We start from the raw sequence: 26551 nt of genomic DNA on the forward strand, positions 1-26551 counted from the left end.
AAAATATTTTGATGGCAGATTTCAGTCTAAAAACAGACTTCATGTGCTTTTGCACAAAATCTTATAAACTAGAATAATTAATATGTCCCAAGATACAGCCTCTCCTACTTACATTCATGAAAAATCATTATAATTACAAATTACAAGAAACAGCTTGTTAATAAATATTTATTTTGCATCTGCAATGTCAATTAAAATTTTTCAAAAACATATCTCGCGCTTATGACATTAATTGTGCGATGAAGATGAGGATCGTGAAATATCGGGAGTAATGGCGAAGCTTTACAAACTTGAAGTACGACGCAACGCGCCAGACGTCCATTCGGCACCTCGTACGTCGTCATCGTTTTCCAAGCAGAGCGAAAAAAAGGAATACGATATCAAGGAAGAAGAATAAAAAGATTCAAACAGGAAAAGAGAAAAATCACAAACTCAACACATTTATGTTGAAAACGTTTTAATCTATATACAATGTAAAACGTGTGGGATATCTAATTTATTTAAAGAGATTTTTGACGCTGCAATTTTTATAAGATTTTTTTTTAAACAAACTTGCATCATTTTCTAGACAAATGCTCTATAGAAGAGTGTGAAATAACAGTTTATCCGTTAAAGTATCGTAACTTTTTCATCAAATGCAATGCAAATCTTCACGGCATCCGCTCTGCAAAAAAAAAACGAGAACATCGAAAAATGCGGCCGTTGAAGAAAAACAGCGGAAGAGGAGAAAAAAAGATAGAAGATGTGGGAGGAGATTGCGAACAGGATGGGAAAAACGCGAAAGAGGAAAAAGGGATGCGACCTTCTTGTCGATTGATATAACGCCCCGATTTGCGTAATATACTCCGCCATAAAGCTCCTGGTGATTTATCCCGGTAAATAAATAGATTTCAGTGTTGTTAACCCCGTTTTTAGGAGGAACATCGCGCGCACGCGTGCCATACACGCGCACGCACGCGTCTCTCTCATCCTGCGTCCTCCTGGCTTGCGTGGCCCATCGCAAGCGTGTGGTGCAACGTTCGATGCGTGGGTCGTGGGAGGTGGAGAAGAAACGCGCTCGCGCGCGATTAAAAATACTGGTTTCCTCTCCTCTGAAGCGACGGGGGACAAGGAGGCGAGAAATAGAGAGGGAATCGTGATATTTAAGAATTTCGAGCAGAATTTACGAGCGCCAGACGGTCGACTCGGTATATCCTCTCTCTTTCTTTCGGAGTGAACGACATAGTAAATGGTACAGATACGGCGAGATGTCGGATGGACCGATCGTTTCTAGCGAGCTGACTCCGGAATTTTTTACACGCCTTTCGCACGCGATGATCGCCCGATCCGGGATTCGCGCATTCCCATATTAAACGCGGAATATGAAGATAAGCCAAAGGCTTAGGTGGAACCATCTGAAACCCGAGAAGCTACATTTCAAAATAAATTAAATTTATTCTTTAGAATATTTCTGAAATGGTTTTGAGCAACATGCGATGTAGGTATCATGTAGTATAGAAGCACAGATAGCAGATCTTGAAGGAAATCTCTGTGTGATAATTACTTTAACCTCCCCGGAGCATCAAAATCTATAATATAGTTATTGGCGCAGAGTCTGCAAGATTCATTTAATTTATATTAACCTTTACAGAACGGGAAAGCAATTGTAATGGCGCTGAAACAGTATCATATTTCGAGATAAGAAATATTATAAAAATAATGAATTATACTATAAAATAATAAATCTATACTCAAAAAAAAGTAAGATTTAAAAAATAAATAGTTTCTCTAAGTGTTAATTAAAGGCACACCATATTTAATAAATTTTTTCTTAGGGTGATTAATTTCAAAGACTCCAAATAACATAATTTGTATAAATAAATTAATATTAGTAGATTTTAATAAGAATAATCTAAATTTGCAGATGTAACACACAAATAAAGAAAATTAAATTGTAACATTTTTGAGAAAGAGATTTAAATGATAATTAATTGTAAGAATTCAATAGACTCACCATCAGCTCCGGAAGGTTAATATGTAATTTAGAATTGCAGGAAATTATTTCAAATAGCACAATTATTTGTTACCATGCGATTGTATTCTGTTCGAAATGCGTGACACATAATTATAAGTAAAAAATTAAGCCGACAACAATAAATTAAATAACAGAAAGAATCCTATTTTCGATCGAAACAAATCTTCGAGCTCGATAATATTTATATTTAAATTTGCAAATAGATTTACCAGTTCTATAAGAAAAATTGCGCGCTGATTCAATTTATCGGGTTTGAAACGCAATCATAAACTGAAAAAGCTGAAAATAACATTAAATTACACAATAACGCAAATTACATCAATGATCAATTTAATAATGACGCTAATAAGCATCATAAAACACTGCAAAGAATTATTGCGAAAAATATCACCTCAACATTAATATGTAATATGCGATGTAAATATTAATACCTGTGCAAAGAAATAATTACTCTATTTTAAATTCTTCCATGCAATTCTAAACTACATTATCAAAATCATTCCTATAATATTTTCCACAAAGTATTTCATTGTTGTTTTCAAAAAAATAAAATTGAAAAGTCGGTACATCCCATATTTTTTAAAAGAAACGATACATTTACTCGCGATAGGCACGATGCAGATGACCAACAAAGATAAAGCCGTTTGCGCATCAAGGATAAATCGATCGTTAAATGCGCATAGAACTCAAAGTGCAACATGTCGCGCTCGATGCGAGGATCTCGTAATAATAAACACAAGGGAAAAATGTAAATACGCGCGTCATTATTGCTCCTCGAGGGGGACATTACGAAAGAAACAAGTGCGCACGTCGATTAGAAGGCGTAGCCGGTAGGCGGAGCGTGCCGAAGCCGTGTTAAACTTACATAGAGCGCTAATATACACGAAGCGGACGCACGCGAGTTCTATAAGTCACTTATAAGTACATACATGCGTGCGTTTGTATGCGTATCGCACGATCGGCGCATTAAACGGCGTCCCTCCCGGCTACCGCGCGCCGCGAAACGATCCATGGCCGCGCGGCTGGAACAGCTGGAGGAACGTAGGCGCTGCACCCCGACGTGAAAACGAAATAAATAGCACACTGATTATCCTATTAAGCGAATTAACTAGCGGGGTAATTATAAGCATATTACACGCCTCTCCTCCCTCTCATTACGATTGCGAAGATACACGAGTTTGCGCTGGTCGTTCGTAATTTGTCAAGGACAGAAATAATTGCCGTGTGCGTTAATTTGCTTGTTGCGTGTATTTTTGCTGATATGAATTTTAGATGATTAATAATTAATTAACTGCGGTAATGTTTGTTGCAATGAACATAATATACAATAATTGGATGTGAAATATATTTGTTAGTAATACCACACAATGTTATTAGTATTGTCATACCGTATTTCTGCCTGTTTCTTCTATCCTTTATCACTACTTTCGATTCCGTTTAACACTATTACTTTAATATTTTGCTTAATAGAATTTTGTTTGTTTCCAAAGAAACTTATTTTAATTGTTCTTTTGTTATTATAATTTTATCATGTAATATTTCATATTATGATATTGCATTTCTTCGTTTCTTCTCTTTTTTATCATTATTTCATTATTTAATTAAATTTTAATTCTTTTCACATTTAACATATTTTAGCTTCTATTTATTTTAATATTTTCTATATAATTTTGATTATTTCCGAAAAAACTTTTTTTAATTATTCTTTTATTATCTATTATTATTATTATTATTGTTATATAATTATATAATATTACATATCATCATGTACTACTCACTGTATTACTTTTCTGTTTTATCTCTTCCATTTTTATTATTAATGTTTTATTAAATTAAATTTAAATTTTTTTATACATATTTATTATAATACCAGTTAGTTTATCTATGCACTTCAATATTTTGCTATATATATATACATATAATTTTATTTATTTCTGTATAAACTCTTAATTATTTGGTCATTATCATTTATCGTGCGTTCGTAGTAAAATCAATCGAATCTAACATATTAATAAACGTGTTTATCATTAATGCGATCTTTTGTCCGTCTATGCCATGTCTACATCCGCAACGCTCGCATTGAATAGGAAATAACACGCGGGAATGTCAATTAAATATAAATATGCTGTAATGAGCGGAATATTAAGTGCAACGAACGTCAAACGGACGCCATCGGGCGTTCATCATGACGATATTCACGGTTGTGCCTTCGCAGTTCTTCCCCGCTCTTTGACGTAAGTGCACAGGCGTGCATTCTCCGCCCAGCTGTGCTCGTCAGAAAACAATGGCGGGAAACGCACCACTGAAAAATTCAACCGGTCGCCAATAAATTCGTCGGCGAATTCCAATTAGTATTCTAATAGGGAGGCCGATCGTCAATACCGCTTGGCAAAAATTAAACGAAATTAAAAGAATTCATTAATAATATTAATTTCGTGTCCGGAGTAAAAATATGGTTACTCTTACAAATGGATGAAGAATAAACTTTTAGAAATTAAATCACTTTATCCTTTTGCAATTTTAATTAAGAGAATTTTGTATTCTGTTTTCCATTATAGTGCACGTAAATTAAACATTTCAGAGGTCACGATTCTTCAGAAAACTTCTTGTCTCTTAAACTACGAGAAAATAACGAAACATTAAAATAGTTCGCATAGAATGACTATAATGTTTCCATTAAGGGTTCCGCAACCACATTGATAAAGTGGTTGGTTATTTAGAGAATGGAATATTTCATGGTATTCGAGATGTTTATGCCGCTCATCTCTCGAAAATCACGTAGACGTGGAGAAACAAAAGTGAGGGGGAGAGTTCTGTAGCATCCATTTCGAAAAAAAGAAGAGAAAAGAAAAATTGTCACGTGCTGCCTTGTTTAAGGAGGACACGACGAAGGGGAAAGAGGAAGAAAAGATCAATAAAGCGTGGGACGAAGTGAGAATTAGAAGATAGAAGATCGCAGAGTGGTGGACAGGAGAGATAAGCGTTTGCACGGGGAAAAGCGAGTCGAAGAGGATGACAGAGGAGAGGAGACGACACAAGACAACTTCTCTCGCGATCTCCGGGCTCGCAGGCTTTATTTATACCCAAAGCTGCCGTATTATTGGATCACCCCCGCCCGACGTAAACGTATCTTACAACATGTCTTTCTATTTCGTGAATGTCCGACTTCTATTCCACCCACTCAGCGTCCCGGTGACGACATGGCTAAAGGGATTCTATCAAACTCGCGATGACTTCATTAAAAATTTTATGTGCTTGCGAAATAGAAATTTTTTTTAATTCCGCGTATTTCGAACATTGAACTCCCTAAGCGTGAGTTCTAACATTACAAATTCAAGTAATAGACACCTTCATATATGTACATGATTTAATTTTCCACGTAAAAGTAATATATAAATACATAAATAATATAATAAATAGTACAACTATATTGCATGTTCAAATGTATAAATCCATGTACGTATGCAGCGTGTTAAACTAAAGTATATATGAAAGTTATTATTTATTACACACTTGGATTTACAGTGAACATGACATCACTGCGATAATCTACGGTTAGCGTTTACCAGTAGGCAAATCATAGAGTGGTGAGGGCATTTAACATTCATAGAGCTTTACACTTAACACACCAACTAAAGAGAAATTTCTATTTACCAGAGTTTCCATCCTATCAGGATGCAATATCTTGTGGTCGTAGGAATCCCCAATAAACGTGTCACAATTTAGCAAGATATATTGCAAAAGCTCCCTAATATTCATAGGTCTTTCTGGATAATATCGATTTAATAATTCTTGCTTAGACACTGCAAATTGTCCTGTTCGAACGCCAATATCCTCCGGTCGTAGAAATTCCCGATAAATGCATCGCGGTAAGTTCATGCATTAACATCGTTTCAAGCAGCGTTTTATGTGCTTTCTTGCGACGCGATCGTGGCATATGGGATTATCGATGCTGGAAGGTGGTGATTTGTCGAAATTGGTTGAAGAGCAGATCCGAAAATTGGGGTCAGAACAGTAGGAACGAATTCACGAAGACGTAATATTTATGAGATAGCCGAAGGAATTCGGTGTCTTCCGGAACTCTTTAACACTTTAACGCCGCGCTTAGGATTCCGATCGCGCTGATTTATTTGCCGGTCGTCTCGTCGTAAAGCAGGCACGTAAGGAACGTGTTAGCGAGATAATCGTAAAATTAATGACAGCTTTGGGTGGTCTTCAGTTGTCTCACAAGTCAGAAATCAAGAATAATTACATGTCTAATGTCGACCGCAATTGTATATTTTGACTTTTTAAAGACTTTTATTAAAAATTAGTTTTTGTTATTACGTCTATAATTCACGAAAGGAATGATTTTGTTGAGTATTCTAAAAATTTGGAGATATATGTATATATATACATATATATATATATATATATATATATATATACGCTGAAAATGTAGAAATGGATTTACTCTATGCCAATGTTTATATATTCACTATGTGATAATTGATATTGATATGAACAACATGTGGATTTAACACTCTGATTTAAGGAAATCCTAAAAATTAATTATTATAAACATCGGCTTACATCAAAAAAGAAAAAACATTTTAAATATCACTTATTTTTAGCATACAGTTGTTATCTGACAATATTTGCTATTAGAATGTCAAAATTCAATGTTTGCAACATTGGTTATCACATTTGATTTTTCCACATAATTATTTTGATGGTTCATCAAAATTAATTGCAGATCTATATTTAAATTTGTATACTTCAGCAAAATCGTTTCTTCTTTGTACGATTACAGTTATGCGAAAGTTGTAACGCAAATTATAGAAGTAAAGTCGCATCGATAACAGTCCTTATTGTACATATTATCAATTAAGTGTTATTAAGTGTTATCCAGTTATTCTTACAAATGAATGAATTACTGCTCGTTGAATTATTTATCGTCAATTCGTACACAAAAAGATCTAAACTTTAGCGCAATACAAATCTGAAAAAATTATTTTTGTTGGACTATTAAAATAATTATGTTGTAAATTAAAAAATTATGAGTAATGCTGCAAAAAATTTTGAGATTCTAGCAACCAGTTTGAATTTCCAACAAAATTATAATAATAATTATTTTAAATCTGTATCCGGTAAAATTTTAAATGTTTCATCAAAACCATTTTTTCCGTGTAATCGCGTTGCATCGCAGAGGGAAGATACGTCCGAAGCGAGAATCAAAATGGTAAAGGCTGTATATCTCGATGAACGTGGAGATAATCGCCTCCCCCAAGGAATGCACCGGTGCAAATCTGCATTCTATGGATGGCGCGAATGCCTGCGGCGGCGCGTGGTTCCCATATCTCACGGCATCCGGAAACTTTGCAATTAACACGAGAATCCAACGCGATCGATGCGTGAGAGGCCGATAATGAATTTGGTTCAAAGTTGGAGCACCCCCGATATATCCGCACGCATAATGCATGCATAAACGCTCGCGTAAATAGACCCGCGTTATGAATCGATAGAATTTCCATAAGGAGGTATTCACGATATTAGCATCAGTTTTATTGCAATCGTAAAAGATGTCTGCCGCAAGATTTATTGTGTTTACTATGTAAACATTTGGAAATACTGGAATATGATAGATAGTAACCTTAGCAATGTTCCGACGCATTAATCATTCGTATATTTGTACACGCAAACTCCATATAAATAATTACAACTGCTCCAAATTGATAGTCGCAATTTTTACGAAAAAAAAAAATAAAATAGATACAATTCTCTCTTTTGTTAATTTTTTAAATATTATTATGTTAATCTTATGTTAATAATATAGGTATATTTTCTTTCGAATATTTTAAAAAGACACTTAACGCAACACAAAAAAAAATAAAGTTATTTATTTTAGATGTCTAAATCTAAATTCGTTGCTCTGAATATTTTTACCGATGTCTATTCATAAGCCGCGAAATATGTTTGACAGTTATCTTCCTGTGAGTTTCGCTTCCCGTTCTCTCATACATATCGCCATTAATTACGACGTGTTGAAACTCGATTTCGCGCGGAACTCAGAGAGGATGCTCGACCCCACGGGGTTAAGAAATTAGCGGCACAGCGCGCTGCGGTGCGGCGTGGCTTACGAAGCGAAATAACGACGAGTAGCTCCCAGAAATGCGAAACACGGTGAGAATTCACGTAAGCGCGATCGTCCACGAGCCACAAAGTCGTAACCTGCAGTGCCACCGGCTACACGGGACAACTATGCACGTGCGCAACTATGCACGTGTGCTATGCTTAAGAAACAAGGAAAGAGAAACAGAGAGAGAAGGAAGGGGGATGGGAGAACATCGTTTGGTCCAGCATATCTCTCGGTAGCTAACGTAACGCCACTCTGGTCATTAGTATCTATCTTCTCCGTGTCTATCCTTCCTCTGATGTTCCGATCTAGATTTGCTCCACTACGCTCTGTTCCGTTTCTCTCGGATCTGCGATTTACTCAAATCTTCAGTATTTATTGTCTAATTATAAAATTGAAAATCAAGAAAACCATGTAATGCAATGAATCTTCAATTTATTGTATTAATTTACGATAATAATTGTAATTTCTGGAATTTTTGAAAATTTTCTAAAAATATACCAATCGAATAGTTTTATTATTAAAGTATTAAATAATTTAGCTATATCTGAAAATAATTTTGTTGGATTATAAGAAAAATTATTTAAAAGACTAACAATATCGTTGACAATACTGCGACAAGTTTTTGCAACCATTTTAAGTCTTATATATAATTATATTTTAATAGTTCAAACAGAATTGTTTTCAGATCTGTATCTAGCTAAATTTTTAGATATTTTAGCAAAACTGTTCTTTCCGTGCCTGAAATAAAAATCTTTAAAATTGTTTAAATAATTGTTTAACTTCGAGGTTTTAATCCACAAGATTTCTTGACAATTCATAAAACGCGGCCACAATTGCAACATCACAGAACGAAGTCGAATGTCCATAAAGAGCAGCAATGTCGTTACGACATTGTTGAGTTTGCGCGCCATAGTATTATTAAAGAGACTAGATAGAGTGGAGAGTTGGCAAACTTATTTTGTAGCAACTAACCGACCTGATTTAATTTAACAGAATGGACTCGCTAATTAGCGCGAATTATTATTACGATGCGATAATCGCGGAACACGCCGATTGGAAATTGCGATCAAGTACGAATTATTATAACCGTTGGTACAAAGTGCAAGCAAACACTATGGAATCTTATCAACGCACTTTAATCGCGATAGCCTTATTCCTTAACGAGCATTCCTGATCGATATCCCCGTTATCGATCCTGGAAATCACGTTCGGAATGCAGCTGTATTCGTGATTACACATTTTATTGTACAAAGGCAGTATCGGGAGCACAGACGAATGAAAATACTAAATACACGAAAACTGATTACAAAACGAGAAAATATTAATTCCTAGACTATTTTAAATGCATCGAAGTGGATCAAAGAAGACGGAGCGAAGAAACAAAATAAATACCAAAGTAAAATCGACTAGAAAATAAAAGGTACCTATTATAAAGAACGAAGGACGGACGTTAATAACCGATGGCACTTAGCTAGTGAGAAAAGGAAGTATAAAGGATCAAATTCCATTATAATTTTGTCTTGCTTGACACGTGCGTTGTTTATGTAAGGAATACAAGACGATAGATCACTCCGAGGGATTTGTCGCATCGTGAATTTAAGTTATTCCATGCCAAAGTACAATGTTGCCCGAAATCTCAGTGGGCATATCTCAATCCCGAAATAGTAGTTTAAATGTAACTATCCACAAGGAATTGAATCATTACTCATCAACGTCAGTGTAAAGCAGAAAACAACAACAGGAAGCAATGTCACAAGTGTAATTTTCATTCAACACTGACTAATTCTAACAAGACGCGAGAGATCGAAGGAAAGAGGGAGAGCTGCCAATTTAACATTCGTTGACGATTCGAGGGAGTCTGAACGAATTACGAGTTCAGCAGCAGCACTGAAGTAACAAATCCCATCGCGGATAAGCCATTATGCTCAAAGGCAGTGCGCCAGGCATTTCGCCGGCACATTGGCTGCTTTGAATTCAGATTGCACGGCCATGCGGCCTCTGCGTTTTTGTTCTTCCTCTTTCGCAGGCAATTTATGCAATCTGGCCCGCGTCGTGCGCGTATTTATAACCGCCGGCCCTTTGTGTGTTAATTTGTATTTGGATATCTTGCGCGGAGGACGAACCGTGAATCTTCTCGATCTTTTTGATCGATCCAACGCACCTTCGCATTTTTCCGATTTACAGGAAAGCGGGTTTTAGACAATATCAATGTATGGGTAATTAAAAGTATGGCTATGTTAATTAAAATTTTGAAATATTGCTATAACTAAATATAAAAAATCTATCTACAATTTTTTTCGTAAAAATAAAAACATCATTAAAAGATAGCATGTCCAATGTATAAGATGTCTACTATTTTAATCTTAATGTTATTTAAAAAAAATATTTTGTATATATTAATAAAATAATAATGCTAATAAAAATAAATTAATGTCGAATTAATGTCTTTCTTTAATTAACCTGTTATAAAAATGATTATAAACATTATTTTATCTTTAAAAGGATCAAAAGAGACGTGTGATATGCGCAGGATAAATAACAGGAAAGATCCGCGCCACAAGTTGGGGCGAGTGATCGACTTTGATCTCTGCGGTTTTTATAGAAGCATCCCACGTCACGACTTGAGCTTTCGCGGCTGTCGCAACTCCTCCGCGGAAATCCCACAGAAATTGGAGCGAGATGCTGCTGAGAGATGGGAGAATTTCATGAGCGAGCGACTTCTCCGCGTCGCGTCTCGCCGAGGTGCAACGCACTCGTTCGAATAAAAGTTCCACGAAGAAGAGGCCGCTCGCTCGAATTGGCCCCTAATTTCTTCCCCATAACTAAGGAGGCACACTTTATGACCGGCGGTTCCCTTTTTCTGTTGCAGCGTTGAAGGTGAAGCTCATGTTGAGGCGACCCATCAATCAGCTGGTTGCGCAAGGCATCATGCCACGTAAGTGTTGATCCGCTTGTTTATTACACCGTTTATATACATTTTTTTCCTCTCTACGCCGCGGAAAATTGCGCCTGTACGACTCAAGGCTGTTAAAACTCTCGCTGATGCTCGCGATGGTTGTGATCAACGTAACTTTCGTTACGACCGTCATTGAACGTCATTGCCGGCTAGTCTCTACGGTCTTAAAAACGTCTTCACACACGTGGGATCGATTGATACACGCACGAGTTAATTATCACGCCGTTCTCAAGAATACGTAAGAAGTATATAGGACTGATATCTAGGACACATCTAGATCGTGGTAAATTGCTTCGCAACAATTAAACAAATTGACAATTAGCTATCGTTTTTTTGTGAGTTTTAAAGCGAAACAAATTAGGTCGCTTTTAAGTCGGTCAATTAATCTTGTAATAATTAAATCATTCTAAAAAAGACTTAATCAATAAGATAAAAAAAGTTTTCAAAAGAAATTAAATTTTCTTCCCTAGAAAATATTACAATAAATTTGTATTTTTTAAATATTGCTTCCTTTATACTTAAAAAGTGACACAACTAAAAAAAAACGTAATTTCAAGTTATTATCATGAACGAGTTAAGTAAATATTGTCTTATTAATTATCGAAAGTGAACTAATTTCATTCAAAATTATCAAAATTGTCACAATTCAAAAAGAGTGATTTATTTAAAATAAACTAAAATGATAAATAATATTTGATCCTATTAAGAATATATTTTTTTGTAGATATCATTTGATTAGACAATAATTTTCTGTCAAGAAAAATAATTTTTTCTCCTTTCTGGGAAACTTAATTATTTGTTGTGTTACTTTTGAAATAATAAGGAGCGATATAATTGTTTAAAAAGTTCTTATGAATATATTTTAATCAGTCAAAGAATATTCAATATTTTGTTTGCGTTTATATTCTTATAAATAAAAAATGTAGTAAACACAATTTTTTTTAATTTTCTCACAATGTTGTTTTCTGAAACAAACGATTCGATTTTTTCCTCACCATACCGTGGACTAAAATGAAGAAACAAAAATAAAAACATTCGCGCGGCGTATGGCGTGCTCGCATCCGAAATCCTCGAAGCGATCAACAGCAGTCTAGTTACTCGGTAGATTTACGATGGATACCAAATGTTTACCAGAACGAGAGCACGAGCATCCAGTAATTATTTGGGTCACACCCTAAAATATTGCTCTTGTTACCGCTGGCGCGTTTATGGCGCCCGGTATATATCGTCGGCTTGATGAAAATACGCGGTTTGATAGGCCTCATTCGACTTTACGCGTAAAGCCGCGTGTGTGCACATGCATTTCCATGCCGCGCGTAGGGTTCATTCATCTGCGATTTTCTGGGGCTTTAAAGTTAAGCCCCGTATACACATTCGCATGCCTGAAAATTTATTACATTCAAAAATTGATAGATTCCCGCGAACCGTTTTTCTGAAAAAGTTTTTTCGCTAATATTTCTTTTTTCTTTACTACTACTATTTTTACTTGAACAACGCTATTTAAATATTATAAAATTTAACGTTTTAATTTTTTTATATCATTTTGAAAGACATTTTCAATTTCATATTCTTTATTTTTTACTATATATTCTTAGCTAGCAATTTATTATTGCTTTATTATTATTTACACATTTCTTTTTTATATGTTATCTTGACTATTACTATTACTTTAATTTATTTCAGTCTTCACTTAAATTTCCTTAAATTGTGTATTTCTTAGCTAGGAATTTATTAGTTTATTATTTCGTCTATATATGCTATTATTTCTATTATGTTTTATAAGTTTAAGATAGCATTATGCTGATGTCTCATCTTTTGAGATGCATTTTCCCCTATTTTATTCTATTCTGAATATTAACTCATATTATTCTCATTATTTACACTTCAGTAAAATTATTATTTTTATATTTTACACTTATGAGATTACACATTTAAATAAAAATTTAATTGCTTCTAAATTTTTTTCAGTATTATATAAATATTAGAGATACTGAAAATTATTCACTAAAAGAGTAAAACATGTGGAGAGTTGCTCGTTATAAAGGCTGAGAATGCTAAGAATGCAAAATTGAATGTAATTATATAATAACGCATTATATGTTTACGACGGTATTAAATATCTGCCAAATTTGTTGCTTTGCCACAGTGAAATATGCGCCAAATCGTACATCATCATGCGTATTGCCATCGTGAGTACAACGAGCAAATGTAAATGCAAATAAACCTACACGTTTTTCTCCTAGGATGTCAATCGTCGTGTAAAGATCGCAGTGTCTCTTATTTTATTTCCCGAATCTTGAGCCTATTCCAACCGCGGAAAGCGATGTTTATTGCGGCAAATTAACGACGCTCCTCGGACAGTTGGTCTGAGATTAGAATAGTTATTGCAAGGACGTCGAATATCTTTGAAACACATATCAAACCTCTGACTTCTCGTTCGCCAAAGGAAATAACAAATTATTCTAAAAAATATTGGTGTGCATTTAACCCTATGCAACATACATTTTTCTATTAGTCCAATTTCAACGAAACTTGATACTCAATAGATGTTTAAAAATATTAATGTATGATATCATCACTTTACAGAGAACCCAAATATTATAAAAAAAATATGTAAAAAAACGTAAAAATCATAAAAAATTAAATAGAGAAATATTAACACTGATATAATATGGATTTAAAACTCCTGATGTTTCTACAGGGTGTTAAAAAAACATTTGACATTTATATGATGATAGATATTATAATATACATTATACTGATGGTAAGTAAAAATAGGAAAACTTAGTAAACATAGGAAAACTTAATCGTTTCTACGATATAAACAATTTTGTATATTAGTATCATAACTAATTCATTGATTTTTATGTGTCGTATGTGACGTGAAGATTTACTTAAGTGTTTACAAATCGCGTTCTGAATGTTCTGATTCAGTTTCCATACGATTCAATAAAAAATTTTATCAGAAATCAGTAATTATACTGATTACTTATATCTAAGTAGTGTCTCGGCGCTAAAGTATAATTTAAGTTAACATTAACCAGCAGTTACTATTGCCATTGAATAAGAGATCATCTCATTAGATCTGTAATTCTCTCAAATAGACCTATTTATCAGTCCTATTTATCTTAATTTCTTTCTCTTTCTTTTCACGTCGTATGTAACACATAAAAAAAGAGACAAGAAATCAGTTATAATACTAATATACAAAACTATTAATCGCAGAAATGATTGAGCTTTCAATCTATGTTCATTAAGGCTTTTTTAGTCAGTATGGTATGTACTATCTACCATATAAATAATTTTTTTAACACTTTGTGTCAATATCATCACGATGTAAACTTAAAACTCATGTTATTAAATCCATATCATGGCGTTAATAATCACCAACACAGTGAAAATCATATAGACACCGCACAATGTTAAATCCGATATTTTTTAGAGCGAATGGCTTCGAAAAAGAAATGATGCCAATGCGCGGCAACTCAATTCACGATTGCAATTATTTGAGAGAACAAAGCAAGAAACATACGTACTGAAAGATGTAAATTATAGATCGGTCCATAAGCGATCTTATAATATCCCACTTTAGTGCGATCCTCTGCGCGAGAGATCAGAAACCCCTACCTCCCATTACTTTTTTATTTTCCCTTCGTACCTTCACAAAAGTACCGTAAATTCTCCGTAACGAGCCGAAGAGTAATATCCGACGAGGAACGCGTTGCATCTCTCGCGGCCGCGACGACGAGCAAGGGAATTACATCCACGATTAATCTCGAAGATGCTAAAAAAAACTGGCGACGGGGAAAGAGTCGGACGGCGTGCCCCGTTCCACGACTGGCTGGATGGAAACTTACGGCACGCGGTTAAAATACCAGGGCGCCCATGTATTTTCACATTTCCGCTGCCGACATCGGCGACGCGACCGTAGGTGGGTACGTGCCTTTTATTCCGCGTAATGACGACGTCCACGTCTACATGCGTCGCACCGACAGCATCCGCGTCTGGAAATAGTGATAGAGACACATTTCGGGGATCATTTATCCACCGATTTAACGGCGTTGAGGAATGCAGGAGTCTGAGGACACATCATGTTAACACCAAAATGCTGCCTTTGAGGATCATCGGATACCGTTCCGGAAATTGATGCCTATTGCATGCGTCACGTTGCGTACTAAGAAATTTGACGTTTATTTGTTTCTTCTTCTTTTTTTTTTTTAAAGAAAAATCCATTTGATCAAAACACCGAAAAATTGCGAATCTAAAATTACGAATGAGAAAGTAATGACAGCCCTGTTTCGACTTCTTTCAAAGCTACTCGAAGTAGCTTTCACCGAGACATTTCAGCGCAATGTCGCTCTTAAAATTAATCACGCCCAGACGGGTGAGTAAAGTACGATATAAAAGACACGAATGTTTTTCCTTGCGCGCAGCGTTGAAGACGCCACCGGCGTTTCACGAGCAACGGAAGCAGCTGGAAAGGGCGAAGACAGGCGATCTGCTGAAGGCAAAGATCCAGCAGAGGCCAGGCAGAGACGAGCTGGTTCGGCAGCATATCCTTGAAGATGTAGGTCACGTGGATCCGAGTCTGGCGGAACGGCAGCGAATGCTGAAGAAGGCCAGGCTAGCCGATCAACTCAACGATCAGCTCAGTCATCGACCTGGGCCGCTCGAGCTCATCCAAAAGAACATCCTTCATACTGAAGAGCCCATCGAGAGGGCGGTCAAAGGTATCTCGCGATAGCTTCCATAAAATAATTATATAAGACTCTCAAACTGATTGCTAAAATATCAAAACTTTTTGCAGCATTACTCATCATAAGATTCCTACTAAATATTTTAGTAATTATTTTAACGATTTAACAAAATTATTTTTAGATCTGTATCTAGTTAAATTTTTAAATACTTCAGCAAAATCGTTCTTTCCGTGTACATGTCAACGCGATTTTTCATGACTAAATTCTCCCTCCAGAGGGTCACATTCCCTTCAAGGCCACCTGCGAGGGGCAGGTGACGAAACCCCAGCACCCGGACCACTACATCACTTTCGAGGATGACTCCCAGAGCTCGGAAGGTGCGCCTTCACCACAACTGGAGTCGCGATCATCGGATGTTCTGGAAACTGCGGCCGCTTCTGCGGGCATCGTCACAGTTTCCTTGAGCATACCGTCGACCGGCGGTGCCGTTGTGGTCTCGTCGACGTCTCCCGTCTTCCAGCAAACGACTACTGAATCGACAATACAGACATTCGCCGAACTTTGCAACACCGTTGTCGGAACGCAGCAGCAACAGGGTCAGCAGCAAGTTCCACACGGCCAGCAACACACGTCTACACAGGTAAAGTTTTAGCGCAGAAAAACAAAAAATAATGCAAACATTTATCTTCTTATTGGATTGTACATCGACACGTGTCATTGAGCTTCATCTCTCATATTAGAATTAGCAGTTTTTCGAACTTAATCTCTAAAACGTTTAGACGGCAATGAAAGCGTTAATCGAGCACGACGAAGATTAATCGCGCAATTCCCGATGGTAATTCCGATATTTAGAAGGTCGCCATAATTATGTCAATAGCGATCGATACCGCGTGTCAGTTGCATTGTAGAAGTTTGAAAGACCATCAGACGACCTCTTTCTCTTTTAACAGGCGAGCCAAACGACGAATGGCCCGTCGACGACCCTCCTACCATTGGCGCCGGCGCCGAGTCCGATGTCCTTGGGCTCGACAACGTCCAGCTTGAGTCCCCTATCTAACATCTCGATAGCGTCACCCCCGGCACCGCCGCCGGCGGCGATCACCCCGCGGCCCCAACCAAGCCCGATAGCCGCCACCGCCGTCCCCACGTGCCAAAGGAGCGACGCCCCCGGGAAGGACAAGAACAGAAAGAAGTCGAAGACCAAGAGCCAACCCAAGACCCGCACGATCAAGTTCCACGAGTATAAAGTAAGTTCACTTTCAATTTATTGTGTCAACATTTCGACGACGAGAACAACTGTGTCATTCTGTGTGACTTGCACGAAGGAGAGCAGCGCGAGGGCATACATCGTTTTTCTTTTATCGCCGTGTTGCAAAATGATACTGTTGGTTCTCTCGTCGGGAGGTATCGATTTTATTACGCAGGGCATTATGTCTTCACAGAACGGCTATTGAATTGCGATGAAAGTTATTAAAGGATCGAGATTATTTTCAAAGCATCGAGATTCTGACATCACTGTTCACGATCACCGGTCCATCGCGTGAATCTTTAAACGTAATAGATATTACGTAAGACAATTGTTGATCGATTAACACACTATTTCCTCTTAATATTTAAACAAAAGTAGTTTTGTAATAATATTAAATACAGTATTAAATCGGCGGTAATTTAAATTGATTTTTACATTATGTGCGCGTTCAAAGTCAAATTGCTTCAATCCTTAATTTCGTAATTAATTCATTATTAGAACGATAAAACATTCAATCCATAGATTAATAGATATTATTATTGAAACGGAAATTTATATAATGCTATCTCTTTCTATCTCTTCCTTGTGTAATTTTTTTTACTTTTGTTTGATACATCGAAATTATCCGGTTTAAGCTTAAATTACTCGGCACTGCTAAATTATTCGGTCATAAACTCGAGCCAAAAGATTTTACCGGAAATGCTTCGCTCAGTCGTGAACTAGTGAGTTCGATAAGCGATGAAACGAGAGGTGCAAAGTAATTTTTAATCCGAAGCATGACCAGAATATACACAGAGGCGCGCGATAATTATCGTGTACCTGGAACGGCCGGGTGATACTACAAACTAGTGGCGAAGTGCTCGTCGGTCAGCGTGGGCTAACGGAGGGCCGCATTTCGGCGTGGCAGCCAGCGTGCGGGGCAAAAAAAACGAGACAGGCAAAAAGGATAACATGAGAGCAAGAAAAGGTGGTCGTGTAGAAGGAGGAGGACAAGGTAAAAACGAGTATGGAGCATGGACCGTGAATCTCGGCTCCCGTGGGCCGCCGCAGAGAGCAGCGAAAAGGCGTAGAGAGCCCCAGTCTCTTGGGGTCTGGAGGAACCTCGGAGGTAGATCGTATCGGGTGATTAACTCTCGCGATCTCCCCAGAGCAGGGCTCGAAGCCCCACCTCGTTAGCTCTGAGTAATTCGAGCGCTAATTGCACCTAAGAGCGGAGAAGTCAGGAAGCGGGCTGCGCGGGGTCTTCTCCCCCAGACTCCGATAGACGCCGAGCCGAATCAAGCCACTGGACCCCGAACAGCGCACGGGCCCCAAAACATCCGAGATATAGCGTGGCCGGTGTGAAAGCGAACCGGGAATGGGCGTGCAAATGAGGGCGCAGAAAACATCTTGATGTATCATTTATCACTCGGCCTGGCCTGAACCGAAGAGCTACGTCACCTACCTACCTACCTTGGTCTCCTCTTCACTGGGCGCCAGACAGTGATGTCAGGAAAATATATTTCAAATCTGTTCACGGGTCGCGAGCAACGTTACGTAAAGCGAGAAGCATAAAGGCGGGGTTTATTCGGGTTGCGAATCGTGTACAACTTGTTATAATAAATGGTCAAGCGCGAGTTGCATTTTTTATATTTTCTTTACGTAATGATTCTTACTATAGGGACCGCCAAACGCGCAGAAGGCACCAGTGTCGTCTAACACTTCCGGTCTCGGCGGCGCGCAACCCGGTGAGACCAGTTATGAGCTACTTCTACAACAGCAACAGCTGTTCCTCCAATGGCAGCTCGAGTGGCAGCATAAGGTACTGATGCATGCATTATAGCACGCGCATTACAGCAAAACTTTTTACAAGCGAAAAAAATTATATATATATATATATATATATATATATATATATATTAGGTGTTGGAATTAATTCGTAGCGTTTTACAAGTGATGGGAAGTACTTTCATTAATGTATTTTTTAATGCTCATGTGAAATAAATAACATTCTTTCATTAAAAAACGCTACGAATTAATTCCAACACCTAATATATATATATATATATAAAATTTCAGATAAATAATTTTTATCTTTTTTTAAAAAAATCATTTCTCTCAAATATTTGCTTTTCAAATTCATAAAAATAGTTTAAAAAATCTTTTTTTTTTTTCTTTTAATTTAGTATCCTCAAATCATCTTGCCGGCCGCGCAGAAGCCGCTATCGCTGACAAGTAGCGGCGCGAGCGATGCTGGTAGCGTGAGCGGAAGTAGCGCGAACGCTGCCAGCCCGGCTCCGTCGAATTCTTCGAACAATCCTTCGGAACAGCCCCCACTGAGGCCTTTGGGCAAATTAGAAGATATGAAAGGTATATTGAAATCGCATCGAAAGATCGGTCGCAAGAATCGGAAAATAATTTCGTGTGTCGCGTTTACAGTGAGCGACCTAAAGGTAGAATTGAAACGACGGAATCTGCCAGTGTCGGGCTCGAAGCCGCAATTGATCGAGCGATTAAAGCCCTTCACAGAATCCAGCAGCAACTCGATCTCTAACTCTACTGGACCACACGTAACACACATGGGTCATATCCTGATGGACACACCTGGCCCGATGGCAACGGATGATTCTAGCTCTCAGGTCAAGAGTCCGAGTTCTATTGTGAAGGATGAGCCGAGCAGCCCGCGAACGGCCTCGCCCCACAGTAGCGAGCACGACGACCCGTTGAGTCCACCAGGTAAAACGTCTCGATATCTCTTCGTTAGATTAAGCACCACTTTAAGTGTTTGGTGTGCGCGCAAGGAACGATGAGACTTTCGAGCGAGGCTGTTGATTTGAGAGACAGCACACGTGGGTGTTTTTACGACACAGTTCGTGTTTCAGGAGATGATATCATCAAGGTGCAGAGGAAACGGATAGAGGAATTACAGCGCGAGCTGTATAAGTCGCAACAACAGCTTCAGCAGATTCGTCAAACACAACCAACCACGGTGCGCGCCGAGAAACTGGCACTTCAGCAACATATACAAAATAAAATGCAACAACAACAATTGGCTTTGCATCTGCAGCAGCTTCAGCACTTACAACAACAGCAACAACTACAACACCAGCAGCAACAACAACAGAGCCAACAACAAACGCAACCACAACAAGCTACGATTCATCAAATCAACGCGAAAGCGAGTCTTGCAGCTTTTCTGCAAGCGCAACCAAACAATGCCACTGCTATTCTTGATTCTGCGACTCTGACCGCGATTAACAACAAGAAGAATCAGTCTAAGAACAGCACTACTGTCCAAATACCTACGGCCATCGTCTTAAATTTGGCGAAGCCGACAAAGCTGAATGGCTCACTTCTTGGTGCTCTCGTGGCGCAAGCGCAGGTTCAACAGCAGCAGCAACAGCAGCAACAACAAACAACTACTACTGAAGACATCAAACCACCGCCACCGCAGTACGACGAAGCTGCTAAGTTGCTGAAGGTATAATTATTTTATATTATAACTCTATAATCAGTAATAAGTAATAAAAGTTGTAATGTTCAAATTCTTCTAATACATATATATGAATAATTTTGTCATTTGTCGCATTTTATTTACAGGTCAAAATCGAACCAGTTCAAAAGAGTCACATAAAAAGTCAAGTAGTTGACGACGTATTGGAGATTCTGATCAAGAATGGCGAACTACCACCAAGTGCCGCGCAAGATCCAGCTACTCCCACGACTCCAAATCGCCAGCTACAGCCAAATCTGGTCTTCACCGCGCCGGCGGACAATCCAACTCAATCGTTAGTTTTTACGGCCGCCAGTCCAATGAGTCCGATTAGTCCGATACCGATGGAGGTATCTCAGAGTGGTTGTCCGAGTCCATCGACACCAGCACCACCGCCACCGCCACCATTACCATTAACCGCATTCTCCATTCAGTTACCTACTGCACTTCAACAGCTACAACAGCAGGAAGAGATTACTGCCTTCGGCACGGATCTTCTAACCTCCGAAGCGGAGCTAGACGCCACGATGTTACTCAGTCCTCAATCAGTGCAACAAGCTTCCCCAGATCCTCAACCACCACAAGAAGTGACTCCCGATAATGCAAATTTAGATCTCAAAGTATGTTTCTTTAGAGAGGAAATTTATTAAGAAGAACAAAACTATTTTTTGTAATAATCAAAATAATTATGATATAATTAACAAAAGTACAAATGGAATTAGCAGTTATTCAAATTAATATTATATTTTTCAGGAACTGGGATTGGACTTGGAAACATTGGATCCAATGGACTTCGTTCAACTGGATTGCGACATGCCGATGGATATGGACGATCCTGATTGGTTGGATTCCCTAATGCCGCAATCACCACCGCCTTCAGCTACAATGCCATCGTCCAACCATCAGTCTAACACTCCATCAATCAGTCTCTCATCTACAGATATCTATGACCCATTATTAGGCAGCAGTCAGTACTCGTTTGATCTCTTTAACATGGAGGACTCTGACTTCAAGATGTCGTCCGACTTATCTCCAATGACCTGGGATAAGGTAGACTTTGCGACCTAGCCCGAGATACTCTTTTACAATCCGGCGTTATGTACTTAATTCTCGGCAGGTAATCAAAAGTATAATTCGAGATAGACAAAGAAAAGCGAACAATGATTGCGTTGCTTGAGGTCTGTACAATGCATTTTATATAAGCTATTTCATGACATTCTTGTCTCTGATGCATCTTGTAACCGACATTATGTGTACTTATACGCACGTCAAGACGAGAAATGTTGATTTTGAAAGTATAACTACTTTAAAAAATAGGTACATAATCGCGCGGATCGTTATCGTAATTAAGAATTAAGAACGAGAGAAGTTGTCGAATTATGGACCAGTGTTTGACACACGTGTCATCTTTCGGTCTTCTTCAATCAATGAACACTAACGCACGTCATTCTTTTGATTGGTGGTCTATCAGAAAAATATTTACATATATATATAATATTTTTCTTCTTGGAACTAAAATCTAAAATAGCGATATGTGTGTGCATGCCGTTCGTATATAAAAAAAGAAAAGGACCTAAAGTTTCAGGACCGAAATCAACTTTCAAAATTCTCCCAAAGAGTCAGCTTACGACAGGTTTTTTAAGCTAGTTTTTACTATCCAGTCGTGTGTTGCTTGGGTTTTAATAACTGCGAGAAATAGCGTGTGTGTCAAATCAAGGAGACGAGAAAACATTGCGTATATGATCCCTCGGATAATCCTCTGTTTCCAAATGCCTGCCCCCCTCCCGCAATCGTAATTAATCTTAACATAACTTTGCATAATTAAACACTTACAGAATCTAATATAACAATAATTATTGTAAAGATATGCATACATACGCATATAAACATACGTATACACATATGTAAAATATACTTCTACGTGCGCCTGACGTCTACGAGTCGTGTAACGTTTGAATACGCGAGTTCGGGGGCCTTCCAGCGCAGCTATACATATTTTCTAAGCCACAGAGCATGTGATGTTAGGAATTATTGCGTATTTTAATCGATAATCATAATAGCAATGAAATCGTAGGAATGGCTGCGTGCGCGAGCGAGCTACACAATCGCTACCGGGATCGGTTATCACGGCGCGGTCCTTCGATCTTTCCACCGCGACTAGTAATCTTTTTGTTGTTTTGTGACATTCCATGTTTCCAAACTGTATGAACAAGAGAGATCGAAGCCATGCGTGTCGCGAGCCGCAACCATTACGCACATCGCACCACGGGCGATCGTAATCGAAGGATTCCGTCTCGGAACATTATGTGTCACACGAGAGTTGCTTTGTGGGTTAAAAAAATGTTGTTCTGCCCTGTTCCGAGACGTTCCTCGGAGACCAAGCGGCTTCGGACTTTGACGTAACGACGAGGGACCGCGATGTCGATCTCGGTAACGAGAGCTTGTATGTATTTGCGTGCGTGCGTGCGTGCGTGCGTGCGTGCGTGTGTGGTGCGCGCGTGCGCGCGTGTGTGTGTGTTTGTGTGTGTGTGTGTATGTGAGAGAGAGAGAGAGAGAGAGAGAGAGAGAGAGAGAGAGAGAGAGAGAGAGAGAGATGTATCTTAAAGAGCGTATTGCTTGCCTGATGAAATGCAAGGAAATCTTTAATTGTGACAAAACAAATGATGATAAATCGTATCTTTGAATAAAAGTTACACAAAATATTTGTACTTTGAATAGATATATGAAAAATATCTGAATATTATATTTACTTCTATTAATTTTTGAAATACTTGACTTTATATCTGAACTACTTTTTATACAGGGTATCTCGAAATTCGTGGGTAATATTATTGCAGCGTGAAACTTCATGTTTATGTCTCTATGAAATAATAAGTAACGAATAAGTAACATTAAAGTTACAATTTGAGATTTCCTTAAGTTAGTACATGTGGTACGTATTAATGTTTATGGACAGCGATGGTGCTAATCGAAACCCCAATACGCAGCGATCGATGATTTTTCTAAAAAAGAAGTAATAAAATAAAATAAAACGTCGCGGTTGTTTTGATTCTTTTTTTTAAAGAAACACTTGTAATGATACCGCAACGTTCTGAATTTTCCTCGCAACCAACGTGCCTCGAAGTGTTGTTTTTTCTTGCGAGCTTTTTAGTTCCACGCGGAACTAGCGTTACTTAATACGAATAAAGAGAGAATGCCGTATTTAAGTTGTTAGTTTTTTTGAATGTGAGAAAATTAGTGAGGTGTGTTCCCACAATCTCATTAGCGAAACACGGTACATTGGTCCGCGATCGTCATTTCCTCTCCCGCATTCACCAGAGAAAGAGCAAACGAAAAAAATGCAACATTCCAAACATATTCACGCTTCATGGAGAATTCTAAAGACCTCGAGGTACTGCCATGTTCCGTGTACGCGAGAGCCCTGACAGAGGAAGCGAGGAGCGCGATCGTGCGCCCGTAACGCATCGCCGAATCCGTTTGAAACACGCGCGGAAATAATTAAGCTGGAACTCAATGCATTTAATTAAAGGAACCGGTTCGTCTTCCTGTCTTCTTCCCTCCCCTGCTCTAGTTCTCAGAGCCAGTTGCAGAAACATTCTTTTTTTATCGAATAATTACAGTAAGCGTTGATTCTGTAAATCTTATGAATTTCATAATTTACGGTATTTATCATGTCAAGGGAATCGATCGCTTATAAATATATTTTGTAAGTTGCACAGCATCCAAGGTACCGTTTTTTACTCGTAGCAAACGGCTCGCGAGGCATCAATCAATTTGCAGCGTTATTGCAGATTTGTTGTAAAGGCTGCTTTTTTAATCACGTTTTGCTAATATCTGCATTTAAGATATCGCTACCATATTGCTTCCTGCCGTTGTCTTAGGCTTTTAGAAATGATAAATGCGGCCTATCAAACTCATCTGTCACAAGAAACGGAACATGGCATCGGGGTGAGAAACGAAGGTGCCAAAAAGAAAAGTATCCCTTGCTACAAGCATTATGTAGAAAATCGTCACACTCGTCACCATCCGTTGCCTCATGACAATAAGGATTTTATTGTTCTCTTGTAAAATACTGTATATATATAAATGTGTAAAATATAACGGAAGAGATTGTGTGTGTTTTGTAGTAGCGAGCTTGACATATAATGAATTTATTTAGGGTAATTAAAAGGCAATATTAATTAAAAAGATCATATCATAAAACGCCGCATCCCTATCTTATCGAACTCGCGTCGCAACTCGAGCCACCATTCTTGGAAACGTTGCAATCGCGAAATTATTTTAAGTTTGAGTCGTTCATCATGATTCTGCCGATGATTGATCGATCTGTCAGGCTGTGCGAATCTGGTAGTCTGTCATGTGTGGTGCATCTGCAGTGTATGTGCGTATCCGTATGAGTAATAAGTCTTTATGACTCGCGAGTGCGAACAAGGACGGAGTAAAGGCAGCCAAGCAAGGTGTAAAGTATGTAAACCGATTGCATCTATACATGTATACATAGCTTCGTCGAGTATATAACGAACCGCGCAGTTGCATCGACAGAAAAATGATGCAGTAGCATCGCACACACACACACACACACACACACACACACACACACACACACACACACACACACACACACAAAACATGTACTCACATATACACATAAAAACACACGAACACGTATATATACACTTTGTATGCGCATTACGTGCGCACCCGCGCGTGAGGAGTGGTATACATATAAGTTTTTTGTTATTAAGTATCATTGAATTTATTGTAATGATATACTCTTAAGTAACGATCACGTAATTATTGCTAGAGAGAGTGTTATTTATTTTTATTTGTTGCGAATTTATCGATTGCCTTCCATTTGAATAAAATAAATAAATATAAAGTTATTCGCTAAAGTGTTATTTCATTCTTTGTCTTCCCATCCTCCCATCTCGGATTGCAATTCTTGAAAATGTGGAAAATTCTTGGAATTTTAAATAGCGCAGTCTCTTCAGTATATTTTCCTGACAGTGTTCATTTTGAAGAATTTTAATTCGAAAAGTTGAATTCTCGAAATTGTAATTCTTGAAAATATTAGAAAATTCTTAAAATTTTGTATAGTACATCTTTCTTACGGATTCTTGTAATACTTCATCGATTTTTTAGAATTTAGATATTTGATATTAACATTCAATTTTTATCCATGATATCTGTGCATTAAAAAAAATTTCAAAAAATAAATTAATTATATTTACAGTAATAGAAACTAATCCTATATTCAAAGAATATGTACATTGTAAATGTATAAAAGCTGAATGTTGTAAGAATTAATTCATATCTAGTGCGCCATAGTTGTGCTACGTAGAATTATAATTTTTTTTTTAGTAGTAATTAAATAGTTTAATGTTAATAAAATATTTAAATGTAGTGATAGAGTACTTAGTAATTTCAAAGGATTTCTAAGAGGCCTTCCACTCTCGCCAATTCTAATCGGCGGTCTTCTTTTCTTTGGATTAAAGACTAAAATAACGTGTTATTTAACATTGTTATCATTAATTAATTACTTTTTTGTAATAAATTATTGAATTATCAATTCAATGCTTATTATAATAATGCTTATTATCATGATACATTTAATTATTAATGCTTAATTAGTAATGCTTATTATCATGATACATTTAATATTTAACAATAAATAAAATTTATTGAAGTCATATCTTGAAGAATTTTGTTATAAAACTTTAAGTAATACGTATATTTTTATATTTATAAAATGTTTAAATAATCCAGTCGAAGTATAATTTATATTAATACTTTTTAAAACAATTTATATGGACTTGCACTATTTATTTTCGAGACTGTGATTTTATCGCCAATATCAGAGAGAAACTTGAGAGAGGCTATGCTAGCGTTTTTCCTGTTATCGTCGAAATTCCCCGTATACTATCCGCGCTAGTACATCCATTTTCAGTTTGGGAACTACATGACTATATACATTTTCTGACACTATCGATAAAATCGTATCGTCGAAAGTAGATATAATTCGTCTCTGTACTAAATCCTCAGAAT

General features: G+C 37.5%; 1 protein-coding gene and 1 long non-coding RNA gene across 6 annotated transcripts in view; one reads left to right on the forward strand and one right to left on the reverse strand.

Annotated features, from left to right (window-relative positions):
- The window catches only part of LOC105144915 (uncharacterized), a 212077-nt gene extending 186679 nt beyond the window's left edge, over positions 1 to 25398 (forward strand). For 3 of the 5 annotated variants that reach the window (XM_011054177.2, XM_011054179.2, XM_087415630.1), the window contains 10 exons: positions 11002 to 11067; positions 15522 to 15818; positions 16061 to 16425; positions 16736 to 17032; positions 18695 to 18835; positions 19200 to 19383; positions 19453 to 19749; positions 19884 to 20494; positions 20614 to 21126; positions 21260 to 25398. In XM_011054177.2, the coding sequence (XP_011052479.2) occupies positions 11002 to 11067; positions 15522 to 15818; positions 16061 to 16425; positions 16736 to 17032; positions 18695 to 18835; positions 19200 to 19383; positions 19453 to 19749; positions 19884 to 20494; positions 20614 to 21126; positions 21260 to 21574 (3086 nt within the window). In that variant the 3' untranslated portion in view covers positions 21575 to 25398. The remainder of the gene's footprint in view (positions 1 to 11001; positions 11068 to 15521; positions 15819 to 16060; positions 16426 to 16735; positions 17033 to 18694; positions 18836 to 19199; positions 19384 to 19452; positions 19750 to 19883; positions 20495 to 20613; positions 21127 to 21259) is intronic. The other 2 variants (XM_011054178.2, XM_087415631.1) reach the window with 1 other exon arrangement.
- LOC147906763 (uncharacterized) overlaps positions 1 to 26551 on the reverse strand; it is a 137853-nt gene that overhangs the window by 105408 nt on the left and 5894 nt on the right. The gene's annotated exons all lie outside the window — the stretch shown is intronic.

The sequence above is a fragment of the Acromyrmex echinatior genome, chromosome 18 (assembly GCF_024713525.1).
Source record: "Acromyrmex echinatior isolate Ae372 chromosome 18, ASM2471352v2, whole genome shotgun sequence".
NCBI classification, from domain to species: Eukaryota; Metazoa; Arthropoda; class Insecta; order Hymenoptera; family Formicidae; genus Acromyrmex; species Acromyrmex echinatior.